The sequence below is a fragment of the Ostrea edulis genome, chromosome 2 (assembly GCF_947568905.1).
Source record: "Ostrea edulis chromosome 2, xbOstEdul1.1, whole genome shotgun sequence".
NCBI lineage: Eukaryota > Metazoa > Mollusca > Bivalvia > Ostreida > Ostreidae > Ostrea > Ostrea edulis.
In genome coordinates, this window is record NC_079165.1 from 15073127 (window position 1) to 15096179 (window position 23053).

General features: G+C 35.3%; 1 protein-coding gene across 1 annotated transcript in view; it reads right to left on the reverse strand.

Annotated features, from left to right (window-relative positions):
* Positions 1–328: 328 nt before the first annotated feature.
* LOC125678225 (hemicentin-1-like) overlaps positions 329–23053 on the reverse strand; it is a 221381-nt gene continuing 198656 nt past the window's right edge. Inside the window, exons 14-21 of the mRNA XM_056156187.1 lie at positions 15917–16204; positions 15351–15644; positions 15072–15191; positions 13038–13050; positions 11225–11250; positions 9768–9977; positions 5717–5775; positions 329–3338 (exon numbers count right to left, since the gene is read on the reverse strand). Of these exons, the coding sequence (XP_056012162.1) occupies positions 3186–3338; positions 5717–5775; positions 9768–9977; positions 11225–11250; positions 13038–13050; positions 15072–15191; positions 15351–15644; positions 15917–16204 (1163 nt within the window). The 3' untranslated portion in view covers positions 329–3185. The remainder of the gene's footprint in view (positions 3339–5716; positions 5776–9767; positions 9978–11224; positions 11251–13037; positions 13051–15071; positions 15192–15350; positions 15645–15916; positions 16205–23053) is intronic.

Genomic DNA, 23053 nt, shown 5'->3' on the forward strand with positions numbered 1-23053 from the left:
ATCAACAGCCAATGCAGGCAGCGTAGGACCTCATGGACAACTAACGAGAAATAGAATTACTTGAGTATAGTATCACAGATGATGGGTTAATTCAACTGACAATTCATGTTCCATGAACTCTAACATTTATATAGCATTAACTGGAACACAAGCAGACTTTAATGTGAGTGGATCTTGATGGTCAGGTTTTCTTTAGACAGCATGAAGTCACACTGTATGCTGGTATCGATAACCATCAATGGAAAGAACTTAATGAAATAATTTATATTTTTGTCAAATCCAAGGTCAATGAGGTTGATATACATGAAAAAACCAAAATACACAAAAATGCATGCCTTTGATTTTATTTTATCAAGTGAATTTTAAACATGCTAACGTTACTACTACATTAAAAAGGCGACAGAACCCGATCCAGACAAGTATAGACCAATTCATAAACTAACAACGATTTCCAACTTTTAAAAATAAACATGCAGTTAACCCAATACGCTTCGTCACCTCAATCTTTGACCTGATAACAAAACCACAGCCAGGGTTACAAACTTCTACTCTTGTGAAACTGCGTTAACAAGACTAACTCTTGGCTACGTGCTTTGGATCAAGAGTATTTCACTGGATTGGTAATTATTGGGTTTAGTGAAGTCAATGACACTATTCTTAATGAAATTTTATATTTTTGGTAATATGGTAGTAGATTGATTTGAATCATATGAATACGTGATCGCATCCACAGTGTGAAAGTAGGTTCCTGTACATCTGGTGTCTTGTCTATTACGATAGGAGTGCAACAGGGATCAATATTGGTTCCCTTTCTGTTTTTATTGTATATCAATGACACCCCTTTGCATGTAAAGTATACTAATATAGAAATGGTTGCTAATGATGTAACTTTACATATTTAAGATAAGTTATGTACATTGTATTGAATCAGCACTCTTTCTGATTTGCGTGAAATTAAAAATGGGTGTTTACAAAATCAATGGTCTTGAATGTAGATAAAACAATGTATATTTAAGGGAACACAATAAAGGAAATTGAAATCAAAATAATCATGTATTGATAATACAGATATATGGACAAATGATTCATAATGTCGAAGTTGAAAAACTGCCTGGTGTTCAAATTAATCAATAACTAAATTATCATTTTCACATACATAGTTCGTAAATCATTGACTGATGAATTATTTATCTTGGGTAAGATTAAGAAATATCTCCTATTGAAAACCAGAGAGCTTTTTTATAATGCATATATTTTACAAACAAAATAATTATTGGCTCACTGTTTGGAGGTACATGTATGTGCTAGAGTTTTATGGAACGCATTTACAAGTTGCCAGAATTATACTTGGTGCAACCCCAGATGCTCCCCCAGAACCTCTGTTTGACAAACTGGGTTGGCTAATTGTATTCTAATTAGTGCAATTCTATGAGCATATTTGACTATATAAAACTTTTCATAGTTCTTAAACTTACATAATATGATCAGAATTATATTATGATTTTTGTGTACCAAAACACAACACAAATACAAATAAAAATTATTTTCAGTTCACAGATGTGCACTTCGGAATAATATTCCTTTAAATGTGAGATAGTTATCTCCCTACGAAAGGTTGAGAAACTTACCAAAACAACTGTGATGATCCTTCTATCCCCCTGCATATTTTTGTTGTATTTGTATTGCCTTTTTGAATCTCGTTAAGTATATATATTGTATGACATCACCTGTACATGCATATGTGAATGTATATGTATATATTATGTAATATTCATTATGCTTGTAACGCATGTCATGTAGAAGGTCCCGGAGAAGAATAGTGTAAAACACCAATCGACTCACCATCTCTAAATAAAGTATTATCATTAAGCAAGTTGGTGTAAATACAGTACATTTGGAATGAAAGATTACATTTATATAAACATGTAATATTTAGTAATGAGAATATGCAATGTGGATGGCACAAAATGCTTGAATAATTTGAATTGACATGATATTTGTGTCATGAAAACACGTGACGTAAAACTGCAAGGTCACCTTAGTATCACACAGATACACATTGTAAACTTGTAGCAGGGGCTCTTTGAGAAGCAGAGATTTTGAATTATTTAAAAGTACAATATCCCTCAGTACAAAGCTATGACGAAAACAAATTTGACATATATTTAGCCGTTAACATACATGTTCGTGTTGTCCATTAACATACACATCACGTTTAGCCATCATATTACACGTCATGTTTAGCTGTTAACATAATGTCATGTTTAGTCGTTAACATAATGTCATGTTTAGCCGTTAACATAATGACATGTTTAGCCGTTAACATAATGTCATGGTTAGCCGTTAACATAATGTCATGTTTAGCTGTTAACATAATGTCATGTTTAGCCGTTAACATAATGTCATGTTTAGCCGTTAACATAAGGTCATGTTTAGCTGTTAACATAATGTCATGTTTAGTCGTTAACATAATGTCATGTTTAGCCGTTAACATAATGACATGTTTAGCCGTTAACATAATGTCATGGTTAGCCGTTAACATAATGTCATGTTTAGCTGTTAACATAATGTCATGTTTAGCCGTTAACATAATGTCATGTTTAGCCGTTAACATAAGGTCATGTTTAGCCGTTAACATAAGGTCATGTTTAGCCGTTAACATAATGTCATGTTTAGCCGTTAACATAATGTCATGTTTAGCCGTTAACATAATGTCATGTTTAGCCGTTAACATAATGACATGTTTAGCCGTTAACACAATGTCATGGTTAGCCGTTAACATAAGGTCATGTTTAGCCGTTAACATAATGTCATGTTTAGCCGTTAACATAATGACATGTTTAGCCGTTAACATAATGTCATGGTTAGCCGTTAACACAATGTCATGGTTAGCCGTTAACATAATGTCATGTTTTGCTGTTAACATACACGTTTAGCCGTTGTTTTCAGTGACACAAATATCATGCGTGAACATCGATAAGAATACAGTAGACAACTGTTTAAACGCAATGAATGAACAGATGTTTGTAGAAAAAACACGAACCACGAAGTTCATGTACAGAAATAGTTAGACTGTGTCTTGTCATGGGTTAATGTACTGTACTGCAATGGATTTCGAAAAAAGGCAAACGTCATCTGGACTAGCTAGTCGGATTTCGTTCAGTATTCTGACTTTCGTTGACGTCTCACTCTTTAACTGGTTTGGCAGGCCTGGTAAAATCAATGTCGACGTACTGTGTCCTGTCTTCTGCTCCATGAATGATGGGTTTTCCATCAGACGAAGAAGGCGCCATCTTCAAGTCAAGTTCAACATAAACCAGTCCATCTTCATTTACATTCTGAAATATGGAAATTCTGGTGTACATATTGTACATGTAAAGTGTATTGAACAGGGAAATTGGACTCGATACTGTGTGAAATAGAGAATATTGGATCAATGCTTTTGATCTGTGAAAAACAAAGCTAATTGTCTATGTGGAATATAGAAATTTGCCAGAGTGCTTCTTTGTATAGAACGTAACTTGTGTATTTTAATTGTCTCTATATTTACTAATCTGACTCAAAAACATATCTTTGTGTAGCGAATAAATTTGACTGAATCATTATATCTAACAAAAATTTGATTCACTTACTGTTTGTATGTAAAATAATGGAGTTTAGATGTAAAACTTATATGGTACCAATTTTGATGCACTAGATGCGCATTTCGACAAATAATGTCTCTTCAGTGATGCTCAAGCCGAAATTTTGGAAATCCGAAATGAACTTGTGAACAATGAACAATAAACTTGTAAGAGATAAAAGGAAAAACAGAATGCTAAAAACTGGAGCCAAATTCGTCCAAGTATCAGAGCTATGCATGAAGGAGATAATCCTTAATTTTAAAATGAATTTCTAAATTTTATCCCAGCAATTAAATATACATCCGTATTTTCAAGCTAGTAACAGAGTACTTAGCTACTGGGCTGTAGAGACCCTCGGGGACTAACAGTGCACTAGCAGAGGCCTCGACCCAGGGGCATAATGTAAATATTATACGGTACCAATTTTGATGCACCAGATGCGCATTTCGACAAATAATGTATCTTCAGTGATGCTCAAGCCGAAATTTTGGAAATCCGAAATAACAATAAATAATAGATCTAAAGTACAGCAACCCCCTATATATTTCATTCATGTAGCGCTAAACAGGAGCGTAAACTATGGTACATTTTGATGGTGCACTAAATTAAAACAGCGCAGACGAATTTATATAATCAATCTTCCATTGATTGAGGTTATGAAATTTCATGGTAGGTTTTCGGAAGAAAATTAATATTGTTGACCAGTGAATCCTCGAGCTACGTTAATTTTGTTTTTGAAAAATGGCTCAGTCATCCATTTTAGTTTGGCAAATAAAGCGCTTATCAAATCCTATGGAGCAATCTGACTTAGTTCCGAAATAGGGATTTCAATGTTGTATTTTTCTATTTGAAGAAATCTAACTCAATACTTGTCTGCTTGCAACAAGGACATTTGATGTAATCCTTGTTTGCATAGAAGTAAGACCCATAACTATGTTGTACAAGGAGAAATGACTCAACACATATATACAAATTGAATATTAGACGTTTTGAAATTAACAGTTGCTTCTTCAATAAAAATGGAATAAGGAAATATGCCTATCTAGTAATTAGTCCTTCAAAAAATCACTTTGCTAAACACCACTCTGATTCTACGCACAATTTCTTTGAAGTTGAAATTAAAGTATGCTGGAGCTCCTTATTGACACTATTTTCGTAGTCTTTGGTGATCAGGTCTTCCAACAGTTTGTTGGAATTCCAATGAATATGGATTGTGCTCCATTGTTAGCTGACTTGTTTTTATATTCTTATGAAGCAAGGCTTATTCAAAATATTCTACATGAGAAGAAAAAGATATCTTGCTGTGGCCTTCAACTAGACGTTTAGATATATTGATGATGTTTGATCCATTAACAATAATCGTTTTCATTACGACGGTATGTCAATTCGATATATACCTATAAACTCGGGACAGAGTCCTGCACATCTGCTTCGTACTTAGACATTTTATTGAAAGTGAATATTAACGGCAAATAAGAAACTCAACTTTATGACAAACGGGATGGTTTTAGCTTTTCGATCGTCAATTCACATATCTATGTAGCAATATTTCATTATCACCTACATGTGGTATTTATTTCTCTTAACGGATTTGATACGTAAGAGCTTGTTCTGCGTATGATGTATGATCAGTTTTTAAATCGAGGCAGGCTACTGACAAACAAGTTGATATTGCAAGGGTTTCAAAAGTCCCGTTTCAATCAACATTTCGCAAATTATAATGATCTAGTTTGACAATACAACCTATCATTGGGTCAAATGTTGCCTGACGTGTTTCATACCGATAGTTATGCCGTTCTTGGCACACTGATTTTGAGTACGGACTATTCCGTTTACCTGATTAAGACATAGGGCTCATGGCGGGTGTGACCGGTCGACAGGGGATGCTTACTCCTTCGGGGCACCTGATCCCACCTCTGGTATGTCCTGGGTTCCGTGTTTGCCCGACTGTTTATTTTATATTCCTTATAGGAGTTATGAGATTGATCACTGTTCGTTATCTTCACCTTGCATTGATCACTGGTCGTTATCTTAACCTTTCATCTGTCTAGTTACTCAATATTCGTGTGTTTAGTAAGTGTGCAATACTATACCCTTCCTTTGCTGGATCTTTTCCTTGTCTTCGATGGTTTCTTTTTTATCGGTGGTTTGCCTGTTAAGATAAATCCCGTTCTGTCAGTAACGTCGATGTGAATACAATAATTACACTCCAGGAGGGCTCGTGACATCATTCAGATTAGAAGATTTACACAACACGTGGACTTCTTTTCTTCAGTTTTCAAAATATAAGACAACTGTTTTGTTTATATTTTCCAGTTGTAAACTTTTAACAGTTTATCGGGGCCTTGGGTACTATAATGCTTAATAAACATTTTGTCGACGGAATAAGTCGTGTAGTAAAATATCACTGCATTTCATTAATTGAAAACTGTCAAAGGCGTGGTATATATTCCTCATTATCATAAAATATCAGTAAGAAAAGATTCTTAAAATAGTACGATGAAGTTTTCAATAGAAACTGATAGACTATAGAAAATATTTGCATAATACATGTATTTTGACTTAATCATTTTGAAATGCACTTCTCTTCTTCGTTTCAGGGATGTCCCGTGGGGATCCGGGTTAGAATAGCTTTCTCAGTACCCCTTGCTTGTCGTAAAAGGCGACTAACTGGGGCGGTCCTTCCGATGAGACCGCAAAAACCGAGGTCCCTTGTCACAGCAGGTGTGGCACGATAAAGATCCCCCCTGCTCAAAGGCCATAAGCGCCGAGCACAGGGCTAAATTTTGCAGCCCTTCACCGGCAATGGTGACGTCTCCATATGAGTGAAATATTCTCGAGAGGGACGTTAAACAATATTCAATCAATCGTTTCAGAGATAAACTATAAAATTCGTCCACATTTTCATAAGATCAGGTGGGACTCTTATTTATTTGATATTATTTTGTAACTTAATGCAACAAACTTATCATTTTGACGCACTAAAAATATCAAAGAAATAACAAAAAATCCAGAGAAATACTGGAAGAGTTTCTGTCTATCGTTTATCTTATTTTTTTTTTTTTCGTTTATCTTATTGATTTTATCCTATTGAAAATGCTGATGTTCACTAATGTTGCTTCGAAAAAGTTACAAATTTGTTAAGCAAAAACAATTGATAATGATAAAACAAATAGACAAAATTTAAAAACAAATAGCCCACTATTCATATATAAATCAACTTTTCGTCTATACATAATATGCATATACTCTAGGTTTATCACATCTGTGCGTGCGCAGTAAAATAAATTCAAAAAATCCATTAACTGGTTTCATGATGAAAAGTGTCATTTTCGATGCGTAATGCGGTGGTCTAGTGGTTAGAGCGTTCGCCCCGCATGTTCGAATTTCGACCGCGACAGACCTAAGTCGTAGAAACATGTAGTGACAGTTCCATAGGCGCCTGGGTCAAGGATATTGCACTATAACCTATATGTAAACAATGGACGAAATTCGAACCACGAATACATATTTCTCTCTGATCTATGGTGTCTCTTTATACATTTTTTCGTTCCAGAAAACTTAAATACACGTGTCATTATCACAGAACACCAATTTATCCACGTTTTAAAAAATGTCTTATCCCACTGATTCATAATATATAACAGGGCTTGCAACTCAATCTACCCCTTTCCGTACCCCATGAGAGATATTTGACGATTAAAAGTTATTTACACTGCTTACCAGCTAGTTTTAGGGCCCCATTTACTCCCGGTAATTCTTCTTTGATAATTAAAATCCTCTAATAACAGCTGTCTATCTGTTGTATATTTTAAAAATTTTTTTTTCTGTCCAGAGTCATCTCATTCAAATCTCTAATCACGGAAGTGCTTAAACAGTACAAAACTCGAAACGGAATAAGGGATATCCTAATTAATATCGAGTTCCGAAAGATGCTATGGCTATGTAAACCCCGGAGGATATTGAGAGTATTGGCGCTATTTGTTATTTTGTAGTGCCCCCCCCCCCCCTCCTATATTTTCAACAGTAGTAGTGAGTAGTGAATTTAATGAGAGGGATGTATGCTTAAATGTCCTGAAATAGCAGTAAAATCTCCACACATGGATTACTAAAGTGAAGATTAAAGAACTTCTTTTATATATGGGGGGGGGGGGGGGGGGGAGGGGAGGGGCTCCCCCTTTTTTATAATGACCATTATTTGTGGTTTGTAATACAATTAAATATATTGTGTGAGCCCCCCTCCCCCTCTATTTTTCACAGTAGTAGTGAAAGAAGAATAAAGTCCTGAAATAGTAGTAAAACCCTCTACTCACCCCCTCCCCACGGAGTATAAGAAATTAAAACTAGGGAATTTCTTTTTTATTTGAGGCATTATAAGACATCTCTTCCCCTGCACAAATTGGGAATTTTGTTGATGTATTTTTTCTTTCTTTCCTTTTTTTTCTCTTGCTTGTGAAGATTTTCATTCTTTCTGCTGATACCGGTCGCGAGAGTTCAGTGGTAGAGCTTTCGCTTTGTAACCGGGAGGTCGTGAGTTCGAGCTCCAATCGTTTTGCCAAACACTCGGTATTTAGAAGTGAGAATCACGGGTTTTTCAGTTTAACTCACCTACAAATGGTGATGTCTCAATGTGAGTATAACATTCTCGCCGGGAAGTAAAACAGAAAAACCAACAATATTCTGGCTTGTGTCCCCCCCCCCCCTCATTTTTGAAAATCTAGGATACATTACTGAAAGATAATTAATGGTTAATGGAAGTGAGAACAGAATTTGTAATTTGTCTGGCACATACCACAATTTTCAAAGCTGAGGGGGTAGTTGGAGGAAAAGTAGGAAAGTTGCCCCCCCCCCCCCCAATATATAAAAGAAGTCCTTTAATCTTCACTTTAGTAATCCGTGTGTGGAGATTTTACTGCTCTTTCAGGACATTAAAAGCATACATCCCTCTTATTAAATTCACTACTCACTACTACTGTTGAAAATAGTGGAGGGGGGGGGGGGGCACTACAAAATAACAAATAGCGCCAATACTCTCAATATCCTCTGGGGTTTACATAACCATAGCATCTTTCGGAACTCGATATTAATTCGGATATCCCTTATTCCGTTTCGAGTTTTGTACTGTTTACGCACTTCCGTGATTAGAGATTTGAATGAGGTGACTCTGGACAGGAAAAAAAATATTAAAAATATACAACGGATAGACAGCTATTATTAGAGGATTTTAATTATCAAAGAAGAATTACCGGGAGTGAATGGGGCCCTAAAACTAGCTGGTAAGCAGTGTAAATAAGTTTTAATCGACAGATATCTCTCATGGGGTACGGAAAGGGGTAGATTGAGTTGCAAACCTTGTTATATATTATGAATCAGTGGGATAAGACATTTCTTAAAACGTGGATAAATCGGTGTTCTGTGATAATGACACGTGTATTTAAGCTTCCTGGAACATGAAAAAATGTATAAAGAGACGCCATAGATCAGAGAGAAATATTTATTCGTGGTTCGAATTTCGTCCATTGTTTAAATATAGGTTATAGTGCAATATCCTTGATCCAGGCGCCTATGGACAGTTCCATCGCAAAACACTCGTCATTAGGTGTGAATGTCACGGTTCCTCGGAGATGACCTTAAAAAACGGATGTCCCGTGTCACAGTAGGTGTGGCATGCTAAAGAACCCTCACTGCTCGATGGCCGTAAGCGCCGAGCAAAGGCCTTAATTTGAAGCCCTTCACCGGTAGATACAATCAATAATACAATCGAGGCGTAATGATGATCTACTAAAACTACTGTTTTTGAAATATATGCATATTGATTTTGACTGCGGATAACTCCGTTTACCTGATCAGGATATGGGGATCACGGCGGGTGTGACCGGTCAACAGGGGATGCTTACTCCTCCTAGGCACCTGATCACACCTCTGGTGTGTCCAGGGGTCCGTGTTTGCCCAACTATCTATTTTGTATTGCTTGTAGGAGTTATGAGATTGATCACTGTTCGTTATCTTCACCTTGCATTCAAAAGTTAGTCTCTCTCAGTTTGATTTAATGGCGGAAAATAATTACTGTCGCATATCGTTATTTTCTATCGGAAGGATATATATGAAATCTGATTAATGAATGATTCCTTTTTAGATACTCACCATCTGCTGTTTGAGATTTTTTAACCTCCGCGTAAACTGGGGTGTCACTCTCGGGTTTTCGTGTCTTCATTACGACGGAATACACGTCATTTCCTCCATCTGTTTCCAAGGCATCACGTGATCCTGAAGGATTTGAAGGTGATACCAAAGAAGTGGTCGCTTCCTCAGCGGAGATATATAATATATTTTCAACCATTCCATCTGCGGCGTCTGAAATAATGGGTTAAATCTTCAGTATTTTGATTGTTTATACAAAGCTATACACCTGATGCATAAATAAACATTATAATGAAACACAACTGGAAATTACAAAGACCATTTTAATTGAAATCTTTCATTTCTGGATAACCTAGATTGAATTCTGTTTTTACACAAATCATTGTATAAATCATTCTGGTGATCAAATGTTTATTTCTTTGTAAATTTGGGTATTGAATACATGATAATGAGTAGATATACGAGGCGGCATGTACACGTGCCTGCATAAACTCCCGTAGAACATGCTAATCCTTTTAAGTAATACATGCAATCATTTAATATTATGCATTGCATTTCATTATTATCTTATAAAACAATACATCTAAAGTTTTCAAGATATCATGACTAATATTCCATAATTATCTGAAAAATGGAAGATGTTTTTTTTTGTAATCATGGTATCAATTTGGTTCATCAAATAAAAATAATCCACCTTAGGAATTTCCCAATTTTTGTTTTCTGTTTGATTTATTTCACCTAGAATTTAACATTGAAGTCGATGGGAAGAACATGTTTTATTACAGCATTCTAAAAAGAAATTACATTTTCATACAAATCTGTTGGTAGAAGATTACATACACTTTCTCGTGATGAAATTATGAAATAAATTTAATCATTTACCACAGAGCCCTTCATCGGCAGTGGTGACGTCTCCATATGAGTGAAATATTCTCGAGAGGGACGTTAAACAATATTAAATCAATCAAGTTCTACAAAGGGCAGACAAGTCTTCAAAATGTCTCACGTGCAAAAGGATTAGCTTCTAATTATTTACCAGTCGTGTTAATTTCATCTACTTCAGTTTCATCATTATTTAACAATACACATTTATGTTGATTTAAAGCCTTCAAAAGCGTTCATTATCCTTTCGTTATACACTGAATATCTTAACAGTTTTCTTTTTATTGGCTTTTTACAGATACAAATAACATGCACTAATACGACATGCAATCACTCTACTCTGTTCACATACTAAAAAGATATACCCGTGTGCTTTAATGCAATTACAAGTACATGTACATATCATTTAATGACGTGTTTACATTCAAAATAGCATAGTATATCATCATACGGGAACCAATCTTATATAACTACATATACATACATTTAGTTATGAATGATGATATTGCATTGCAGTGAAGACAAGAAATAAAAGGAAAACACAGCATCGAACATTAAAAATCATGCAAAATGTGTACCTTCTTTCTGAGTACCGCTTTGTTCTCTGAGAAGAAAAAGACATTTAAATTTTAATGAAATACAGTTGGACGTATTGTTACATTATTCCATAAGAAAGAAATATAATTTCACATTCCTGATCAAAAAAGTGTTTTTGTCTGAAATAAATTGCAATCGACCTCTCGTCATCCCGCTCCACTTGTATTCATTATGCCCTCAACTTCACCTTGACGTCTACCAACTTAATTTTTCCCCAATTACTTACTCTAAACCAGATCCCTAGTATTTGAGGCAAAGCTATACATACATAAATAAACAAACTTTAGAAGTAAATCTACTCAGTAGAAAGTGATATTCTGGTAATGAATATTTTTGAAAATCTGAAGATTTTTTTTTATCACAAAATATTTTCAAAGCCACATATGTGTTTGCTTTGAAATCTATATTCGACAGGGGATGCTTACTCCTCCAAAGCACCTGATCCCACCCCTGGTGTGTCCAGGTGTCCGTGTTTGTCCAACTATCTATTTTGTATTGCTTATAGGAGTTATGAGATTGATCACTGTTCGTTATCTTCGCCTTTCATTCATGTAGTTTAAAAATGATTGACTTGTGCAACTTTTGATAACAACACTCCGGTCGACAGGGGAGTTATGAGATTGATGGAAAACATGCAGAGTTTGGTTTTATCAAATACCAGCAAAGGCATTATGATTTTCATGATTGGTGAGGTCGAAATGCCTAATGTAATGTAATTTTCCCGCGTTTCGAAGAATAGCGGGAAAACGTTGTATGATAGGAACGTGTTCGAATGCCTATGCGTAGTAATACAATGCGTGACCATAGGAAGGCCTATATAAAGTGTCGATATCATGTGTAATGTCGTTCTAAGCCAGTCTCACGAATTATGGATAAGGTCTGATATTCACCCTTAGGCGTTACTTAATACTTGCTTTCGGACACAGGTTTCCATAGTTTTTTGAAATATTTTATCTATGGTTTTTCCTGGGCGGTTTTTAACGTCAATGATGAGGGTTTCTTGACATTTTGTTATTTGATTCAGTACGTACATAGAACTTGTTCATCTCAGTTACCATGTATGCAGTATATTTGTTGTAGAGTTATTAAACACCGGCTGCCCGACAAGCTTGCCTGGCTTACACCAAAGTTGTGTTTGGTTGTCTTGTATGCAAAAGGATTGCATTCACAGAAGTGTATATTACACTGTTACGGTTTAAAGCGTTTCTTTTTATTAATATAAAGCTTGTCCTCGCGGTGGCCGAGAGGTTAGAGCGTTCGCCCCGCATGCGGAAGGCCCGGGGTTCGAATCCCGGCCGCGACAGACCTAAGCCGTTAAAACAGGTAGCCAAACGCTCGGCATCAGGTGTGAATGTCACAGGTCCTCGAAGATGACCTTAAAAACGGATGACCCGCTAAAGAACCCTCACAGCTCAATGACCGTAAGCGCCGAGCATAGGCCTAAATTTGAAGCTCTTCACCGGTCTTGGTGACGTCTCCATATGAGTGAAAAATTCTCGAACGAGACGTTAAGCAAGATACAATCAATCAATCAATCCAGTTTAAATGTGTTTTCATCGAAAAGTAAAATAGATTTTCTCTACTGATAAAAGTAGTTATATATATAGGAATAAGAAGGATAAAGGGAATGCACAGTGATCAATCCATAGAGACGGAAACATAGTTATGGAAAGTTACAGGTGATATTGCTAATTTTGCTTTAAGGTATTTATATATAACACAAGATATTTCAAGTGCATCGTGTCAAATACTCGCGAAAGTTGATAGCCATAAAACCTGTAAAAATGAACTTACCCAGAGTTTTCACCTGAAAAAAAATTGCACAATTTCTTTAATATCTACAATGTAAATGGAGTGCTATCAATTTGTGTATCTTCAATTCATATATATTAGAAAAAAATTAATTGTCCTACCTATTTTTGATTAAAATACGAAATATATTTCCTTGACGTATATTTCGATACATTTATCTACACAACTAGGTTAAGGGCTTCCATAGTCAAATGCAGAATAATCATGGGGTGAAATTGCACCTCAAATTCACAGGTATCATTACACTTGTTACGGTTAAACACCGAAACGATACTACCCATATGTTGACTGTGACTGAGCTACTGTAAATTCCTCTTTTGGTAATTTCCCGTGACGTCACTTAAAAAATCACGTAACACTTTATTTTTGGAAAACAGCAAAAGGCCCTACTTGTGAACAAAAGTTCAGGTTCATGCGGGTAACCAGCTGAATTTTTATTGATATACTCAGAAAAAAAAATATGAAAATCCTTACCATGAAAAGTGTTGGGAACAAATGTATACTCAAATTAACCATGCTGTAATTTAACAACATATCAACAGTCATCAGCGAATACTTCCTATTACCAGCCCGTCAGAGTTATCGCGCTTTGATGACTCTTGCGCGTCAATGAACAAGTCTCGCGAGCAAGTGCGAGATTAGCGGGACATAATTAAAACGTTGATACCCCCCCCCCACCCCACCCCTTTTTTTTAATATATATATATATATATATATATATATATATATATATATATATAAACGTGGTGTCATATGGTAAAATAGCCATTAAAAAAAACCTAACACTAATATATAAAACTAACGTGTTTTTGAACGCTACATAATGTATCACATCTATTTCAAAAATCGATGTTTTCTATCCGAATTCCATCGACAGTTGTAATTTATGAAATAGCTTAGATGAAGTTCGGAAACATATCAGTTGTGTTCATTAGTGTTATAAACGTAACAATTTTTTTAAAATGCAGTTTGAGAGATGGATAATTTATTTTAAAATATTGGAAAAGGAGGGGGGTGCATGTATACTTACAAAGTCAATGCCATATGAACTTGCGCTAATTCTATGATAAAATATCTTCATAGTCTGAGAGAATAACTTTAAAAGCATATGGATCCCATTATTTGCAAGAAAATTTCGTTATGTTGGATGTGCATTGGTTTTTTTCCGTTACAGTTCTTCTTGCTCTTACAGTTGATGCTTTATATCTGTCAAATTTAGCAAATTCAGTACCTGTGCTCCCTCACATAGTTTAACAAGTTTGTCTTTTTTCTTGTTAACATAATTTTATTTATTTCAACTTTATAATTCTGATCAGTGTTGTGATTTGCAGTTCTTTATAATTTGTATTCAATGCCGTATTACGTGTGCCTAATGTTTACGTTGTCCCGGTAGCACGACTTTACGCGCCTTTAATTTGAAGAGTTCCACTAATGGAAATAAAGAAGTATTACCGGGGTTGTTCACATTCTTATACATATCATACCGTTAATATACAAGACAGAAATTGCTCCCCGCACTTTTCAAACGCATAAATATATCTAGATTATATAGCAGAAAAATTCATAGCGTTTTTTATAGCAGATGAACCTGAACTTTGCCGCAGTTTCTGTAGAATGAGATAATTTATGTACATGAGGGAATTTTTAAACTCATCAGTCATTCAGATTAGGGGCGATTTCAAGGTCACAATATAATATGAATATCACCTTCGTGCATACTATATATTAAAAATGGAGAATGATTTGATATCATAAAGGAATAATATATATATATATATATATATATATAATTCATTTCACAAGATATGTTTTCATGTATACAGCTTATCACTTGATAACAGTAGTAAATAACGACAAAATATTATGACACTTTCCTCGCGATACAACTATCAGAACATGTACGCTATGACGTACTTTGTCATTGTGACGTCATATGGTGCGAAGTGCACAGAGGTACATTTATAACAGCACTGTGATTTTTCTCGGATAGCCTTAACTGAGCTGCGTACGACTTACGTCTTTTGTTCAGTCTTTGCTTTCGTTTGACACTGATCACCACAACGAGGACTGCAATTACCAAAAATAAAAACACCCCTCCACCAACAACAACCATCACGGCTTCGTTGCCTTGGAAACCTTCAAATTTTCAATATCTGATAATTATTACAAGTAAGGACTTTTCAAATGGCATCTTATTATTGCAAGTGAATATAGGCATGAAAGAAAAACATGCATCAAAATTTCATTTCATGAAAATACATTATTTTCGAATTTGACTTTGTAATTTTAACATACTTTGCACTATGCAGTTTACAATTTTCTCAGACCGCTTTTTTCCAAAATGGTTTTTCGCAACGATTCGTAAAAAATAAGGAACATGGGGCTGGAGAAAATTGATTTCTGTAGATAGATAGCCGACATTCTCTGATGTCACCGGATTTGGATTGTAGGAGAGCCATGATGACGATATATTGGTTGTGTATTCAATAAAAAATCTCTGATAGCTTCCTCCGTCAAATCCAGGCTTCCATTGGAATAGTGCTGTGTTTGAACAGTCAACAGTCAATTCAGTGGGTGGTTGAGGGGGACCTTAACAATTGTAAATGTTAATTTTTCAAAGACACGAAACATATTAATATAAACATTTCAATTTCTGATACTGAACGTTTGAGAAAAAAAAGTTAAACTGATATCAGATATGATTTGATTGTTGCTAGAATGATCTAAGTTGAGATCTGTGCAATCCACATTTTAGTGCAAATCAAATGCTTTATGAAAATCAATATCTTTCTTTTCATAGCTATCGAAAACACCTTTAAAGAATATACATACATCAACCATATATCAACATTTTCCCATACCTTGAATGTTGAATTCCGTTACATTTCGTCCAAATTTATTATTCAATGTAAGCTGATAGGTTCCGAAATCATGTACACTCATATGACTGACAATAATACTTGTAAACCCCTTTCCCGTCCCTGTAGTTTTTTTCGGAACACTTTTCCTCACATCTCTTTCCTTTGGGAAAAATGTCCATGATGCATTTGGGTTTGGCTTTGCCATAAATTTCACTGTCAGATTCAATGTATCTCCAATTTGAAAACCTTTGTTTGTGGTATTTGAAGACGTGAGAATAATAGGAGCACCTGAAACAACAAGAAAACCATGGTCCACATCGCTCACCTGAGTCATCTTGGCCCATATCTAAAGATTTTCCATATATATTCGCATGTTAAACTTTGATGCCTATTGTGGCCCCGACCTATTCCCGGGGCCATGATTTTTACGAACTTGAATCTGCACTATGTTTGGAAGCTTTCATGTAAATGTAAACTTCTTTGGGTCAATGGTTCTTGAGAAGATTTTTAAAGATTTTTTTCTATATATCAGTATGTAAAATTTTGATCCCCTACTGTGGTCCCCATCCTCTCCGGGGGGTCACGATTTTAACAAACTTGAATCTGATTATCAATGTTTAGGTTTTTCAGTAGATCCTCCTACGAGATCTTGCGATAACAAGCAAGGAGGAGCAGTCGAAGAATTCTGCATGTTGTACATGATATTTAATGAAAACACACCTTTATTAGAAATGTTCAAGCACAACATTGGTACTCTTTTTAGTGTAAACAACATTAGAGACAAATACACGGAGCTTATTGCAGGTTATTCATAAAAATATTTTGCACCATTACGATCCTATGGAATGGTAGCCCTCTCCAGAAAACGTCTGAATAGAAAAACAACTCGGGGAGGGCAACATTACTGTAGCTAAAATAAATGTAGGATTTTCCATGATGGGTAATTTATCAATTGTAAACAACTTTCGTCTTATCAATGTTCGTTTATTGTTGTGGGATGATGAATATCTTTCTGAAGAGGAAAAAAAATTGAAGGTTTTTGAAATACGTACTGAGACTGGTCGTTTTAATTTTGCTTTAAATCAATATGCAAGCATTAAAGTGTAATAATTTCAGCCATAGCCATTATGATAGTATTATACCTTTTTGTCTTTTCTCACACTTATGAATATTCAAATAGCCACTTATACATTGTGTGGCATTTGTGATTGTATATTATGTAAAGGAAAGGATTATCTAAGTTTTGGAACTTGTATCCAATCATTTTGTTGAGACCCGTGGGTATCCGGTTTAGGATAAGTCCTCAGTACCCTTTGCTTGTCGTAAGTGGCGACTATATGAGGGCGGTCTTCGAATGAGACCGCAAAAACCGAGGACCCGTGTCACAGCAGGTGTGGCATGATAAAGATCCCTCCCTGCTCAAAGGACGTAAACGGACAGCATATGTTTAAACTTTGGAGCCCTTCGTTGGCAATGGTGATGCCTCCATATGAGTGATAAATTCTCGAGCGGGATATTAAACAGCATATTCTATGGTCGTTATAACGATCTAGTTTGCCAACACAACCTATCATTGGGTCAAATGCTGTCTGATGTGTTTCATACCGATTGTTAGGCCGTTCTTGGCACACTGAGTTTGACTAAAGATAACTCCGTTTACGTGATCAAAATATAGGGCTCACGGCGGTTGTGACCAGTCGACAGATGATGTTTACTCCTCCTAGGCACCTGATCCCACCTCCGGTGTATTCAGGGGTCGGTGTTTGCCCAACTCTCTATTTTGTATTGATTATAGGAATTATGAGATTGGTCACTGTTCATTATTTTCACCTTTCATACAACCAACCAACCTTTTGTCTAAGTGGCAATAAACTACGTTCAAATCAAAGATCACAAAAAGTAAGGTATAGAAACTTATACAATGTTACTTAACAAGTGTACCCCCGGAGCTCTGTACTTGACCCAGTATTATTTTCTATTTAACGTCAACATTTCTGACAATATGTTATGTATATCATATACAGATGATAATTCCTTACAACAAAGTTCACATGAGAGATAGCTTTAAATCATGACTTAAATATTTTGAATGATGGTTACCTTTGAAGTAGTCAAATCAAAGCTGTAATGTTTAGTTTAGAAATGATAACCAACTTTTTAAAAACCAAATTCAGCTAGAATTCGGTCATGAGCACAAAAGCTCAGAATAATAACTTTCCTTGAAATTATGGAGGTCAAACTATATGGCTGAATTTGTGAACAAAGGCTCTGAGAATACAGGAATTTTCAAAAAAGCTGAAGTTTTCTGTATCACGAAAAACATTGTCGAAATTGTATATAAATTTTATAAGATTATAGCTAGAATATGCAGTTCAACTATGATCTGATTGTACCTTGGAATACACATGTATGCTGGGGGAAACTTAGCAGGTTTAATCAACAGCATTAATAGTCTCAAAAATAGCTTCAATGAATTGTGTGTACTGGGAAACAGGGTATGCACCAGCTAGTTGATAAAAGGCGTGGAAGAACTAATATTTTGACTATACATACGATTCACAACAATTTAATTCCAAGGTGTTTTTTTTTGAAAAAAAGAAATGAAACTCCTAATCATAACTTTTAGATTATGATATACCCTTTGCAGATTAGAAATATCTTTTAAATCGTACTTAACTGTTCGAATATGAAACTCAATAAATCGTGTATTAAGGGAAATAATGTCAATGAACGGTTATAAGAAACTCGTATCGTAAAACATACATTTAGAAGGCGTCCCATTGCTTTACTGTAGGAAGGCGTCTTCAAATTTGATTCATATAAATGTATAACTGTATTTTGAATTATGATTGATATAGATGCAATATCTTTCCTGGACTAAACTGCATGTGGTCAGCAAGAGGGTACATATCATTTATAGTTGCAGGATTCTTCATCATAAATAATGCTCATTTGTTTTTGCGGGGTAATGAATCTCTTTCAGAAGAGGAAACTTGAAGCTTTTTGTGATTCTTCAGAAGTATATACATGGTACTGGTCGGTTTAAGTTTGCTTCAAATTGATTGATTGATTGATGTTTTCCGCCACACAACAATTTTTCAGTTATCTGGTGGCGCCCAGGTTTTTATTGGTGGAAGAGAGAACCCAGATACAATGTACCTGGGAAGAGACCATCGACCTTCTGAAAGTAAACTGGGAAACTTTCTCACTTACCGGCGCAAGCGGGATAGGAACCCATATACAAGCATTAAATTGTAACAATGTACGCGATAGGCATTACGTCAGTATCAATCTCTCTGCTATTTTTTCGGCTCTGAATATTTACATAATCATTTAAAGGGAGGTGTTTATCGAAGCTTTGGAACTTGTATACAATCCTTGTGTATAATTACCAATATCATATATTCAAATCAACAATTGTTTGGAATACCAATACATTTTATATCAATAACAGATATTATAGCAAGTAATGCGACCCTCAGTTCTGATCGACATACACACAGCCATGATATTGTAACTATTGCAGCGATCAATAACCGGTGTTGATGTGTTATTGTATTTAGTAAGTGAATTTCTGTTACGTACAATATGTAGGACAATAGGCACACTAGGGATATTTTGTTCAGGTTGGAATAATTCTGTAGTTACTTACACTGAACCGTAAGTTTTTTAGAGGTGGACTGCTTTCCAATAATATTCTCAGCAACAATTCTGTATTTCCCTCCATCTAGACAAGAACTTATGTTTATTTCATACGTTTTGTTTCCCGTGAAATTGGAAAAGAATTCCAACTTCTCCTCCTTGTGGAATATTGTCACATTTGATGCAGGAAAACTGTCAACACTAAAGTTAAGCTTCAGCGAGCCAGGGGCAGCGATCCGTGAAAAATTTGAAACTGTTAATCTTGGTTTATCTATAAGAAAGAAGTAGTGCAATACCGTTATTAAAGTTAATTAAAAATGACGTACCAAGAGGAAACGAAAGGTCAAATATGAAAACGATTCAGTCTGCGTAGAAACACATGAAAATGTTTCCCGCTAAACAGAAAGTACGAAAAAGTTACTTGATGTGCATAGCATAGCTGATGAGGAAAATGCGAAATTGTGTTTACATATTTGCATGCACTGTGTACCGGTCGCGGTAGCTCATGGCAGAGCGTTCGTTTCGTATCCGGAATGTCATGAATTCGAGCACAGGCACCTACATATAAGTATGGACGTTGTGTCCCCTTTCTGATATTCTTTTGCGGTGGCAATTTCTCCATAATGTATGGATTCCCTGTCTATCTCATCCCAATTTCGATTTATGTAATTGTTTCACGTTTTTCAACCTTTAGAGATTACCTTCTACCGGTATGATGAAACACAGAAGACAAAGATACAAACAGAAGGTCCCGGCTTCTGGGCACTTTTTTCAAGTCATTGGAGCGTTACCTAAAGAATTGTGGCGAGCAACAGGGGGAGATGTCAATCTACACGTTTCTTCAACTCAAAACCCATCTCATCTCTTTGATTTGACACAATTTTGCGTGGATTGATCGACCAGGCCTTCTTGTCATCCACTGGCACGCAAAGAGGAGGTTGAAGAGTATGGGTTTGTTACGCGTCATGTTATTGGTCCGCACTGACTCCTGTCTATTTAGTCTAAGGATTTCCGTGGACCAATCACAAGACATGGGACAAGATTAGGAATATAAGACAATCAAAACGTTCAATATACCGGTCCTGTGACGCGGTAAACCCAAGATTTTCATCACAGCGAACGATTTCTTCTCCAAGTCTTTAAAATCAGGTCCTGTGTTACGCTATGCATTGCTACGATAACAAAATCTCACTACTACGACAGTAAGCAGGAGCGTAGCTTCGTTAGGGGCGAGTAGATTTTTTTTTCAATTTCAAAAGACATTTTTGTCCATAAATGTTTGCAAAATATAAAATGTTCATATATATTTATAGTTATTAAAATCGGATATAAAATAATTCCTTCGGACCGTTTCTTTTCATAATGTATTCTGCATAATTATTATATATTTTTTCTAGACTAGATATCATAGTTGTTCATGATATACACAAGGAAAACTGATAAAATGATCGTTATACACATGTATAAATTACACTTACATTGAACTGTTATTCTCACTTGTTTAGAAGATACAGTCTCTTTAATTCCACTTGCTACACATTTATAGTTTCCAGAATTCCGTCTATTGGATGTAATATAAAAAGTCTTGCGTCGTTGATGAGACATAACGTGTCGATCTCTATACCACGATATGTTACATGTTGGATTGCAGTCTGACGAACATGTTAGCCAAGTACCATAAAGCCCCTCTCTCAGAACAATTTCAGCATCAACATTTCTCCTGCCCTTCATAATTTTGACGACTTTTGGTCCATCTTTCAAAAATGTATTTTAGATCTATTCACATAAATATACTAAACATAACAATATATAAGAGAAAGCGAAAATGATATTGTCTCACTCTTTCTTAGATATGTAGAAGTGTACGATGTTTAATTCTCCTAATCATACGCGGATGTTGATATGAATATTACTAACTGATCGAACACGTGGATGATATTTCCTACTGTAGACGTACAATTGACCGCGGGGTCATTCGTCAGCGAAATAATTACATCTCCAGATTAATCCGCGAGGTCACAATTTCGCGGATTTATATATGGTAAAACAGATTTACATTTCATCGTTTTTTTTTATAAATACATTGTATTTCAATTAATCAACATCGCAGTAAATTAGACATTCATCTGTCGTTCACAGGGATTTTACACCAATTATATATGTATACATCAACAATACTTTTAAACAGAACAAAATATTTTCTAAAATATCTACCCGCTTTATTATATGCTTCAGCAATGAAGTTTATATAGCACTCCTATCTCAAGTGTTGGAGTCGTACATGCAGTAGCTGTTCATCCCGAGTCGTCAAGTTTTTAGAGTTTGTCACAAATAAAACACATTTTGATTAGCGACACCCAAATCTGGTGACGTGCATAAATACCGAAGAACATACTTTGTAATGTAAATCTTAAATGCAATGAATTACGATATATCGTAAATATATACTATATATCAAAATTGGCACCGTATTGAGCATATACAGGTAAATGAATATATATATATATATATATATATATATATATATATATATATATATATATCCGCGTGTGTGTGTTAAGTACATATAGATCAGTATACTCTTGTGCGATCCTTAACAAGGGCATACACTTTATTTTTACATATAAATTCATTTAACACCAATGTTGATGGAAAATCCCGGTCAGAGTTGAAATTACGATTAATGAATGAACTTGAATATGTTGATACATATATCAAAGCCTGCAGATTCGCTATGACTATTTACATCACGGGATCGGAATACATTTACATTAATATTCTATCCTAAAAGTTTTATAACACTGTGCTATAATTTACAGTCTGTACTCATTATCTGAATAAAGAAAACTGACTCATAAAATGCACAGTTGAAAAAATGCAGTCGACCCGGTGTTGTCCGATAATTTACATTTCTGAAACAAGCGCTTGTCGACTTGGAAATAATGTCTGATTAGTGTAAATCGTATTTTAGACCTCTGAAGTCATTATAACCGCGATGGTAGAAGAACAACAGCCTTCATAGTTACAGTCAGTGGTACACACACCATTGGATGGATTATTACGGTTTATCTCAAGTGAAATATCATTCGTGATTGATGATAACCTGACAATTTTATCTGTAAAATTCATATCATTCATGATATCCTGATAATGTGTTATTGTTTTTCAATATTAAAAAGAAAAAAACATATGGTTAGATGTTTGAGATAACTGATGTAATAAACACAAATTATGAGTAAATATTTACTGCATCTAAAATGAATTAATATTGGACGTACATTTGATATCAAGTGTGATACTGTTAGAGGAAGTTACAGGGGTCCTCCACACAGAATTCCATGCCGCGCAGCTGTACTGTCCCGAGTGTATCCGATTCATGGTGAGCACTTTCGTCTTGTCTGAATATACCCTGTGTGTATAGCGTTCAGGGCGACGTATATAATAATTACATGGTGGATTACAATCTGCATTACAAGTGATGGTTATTGCTCCATT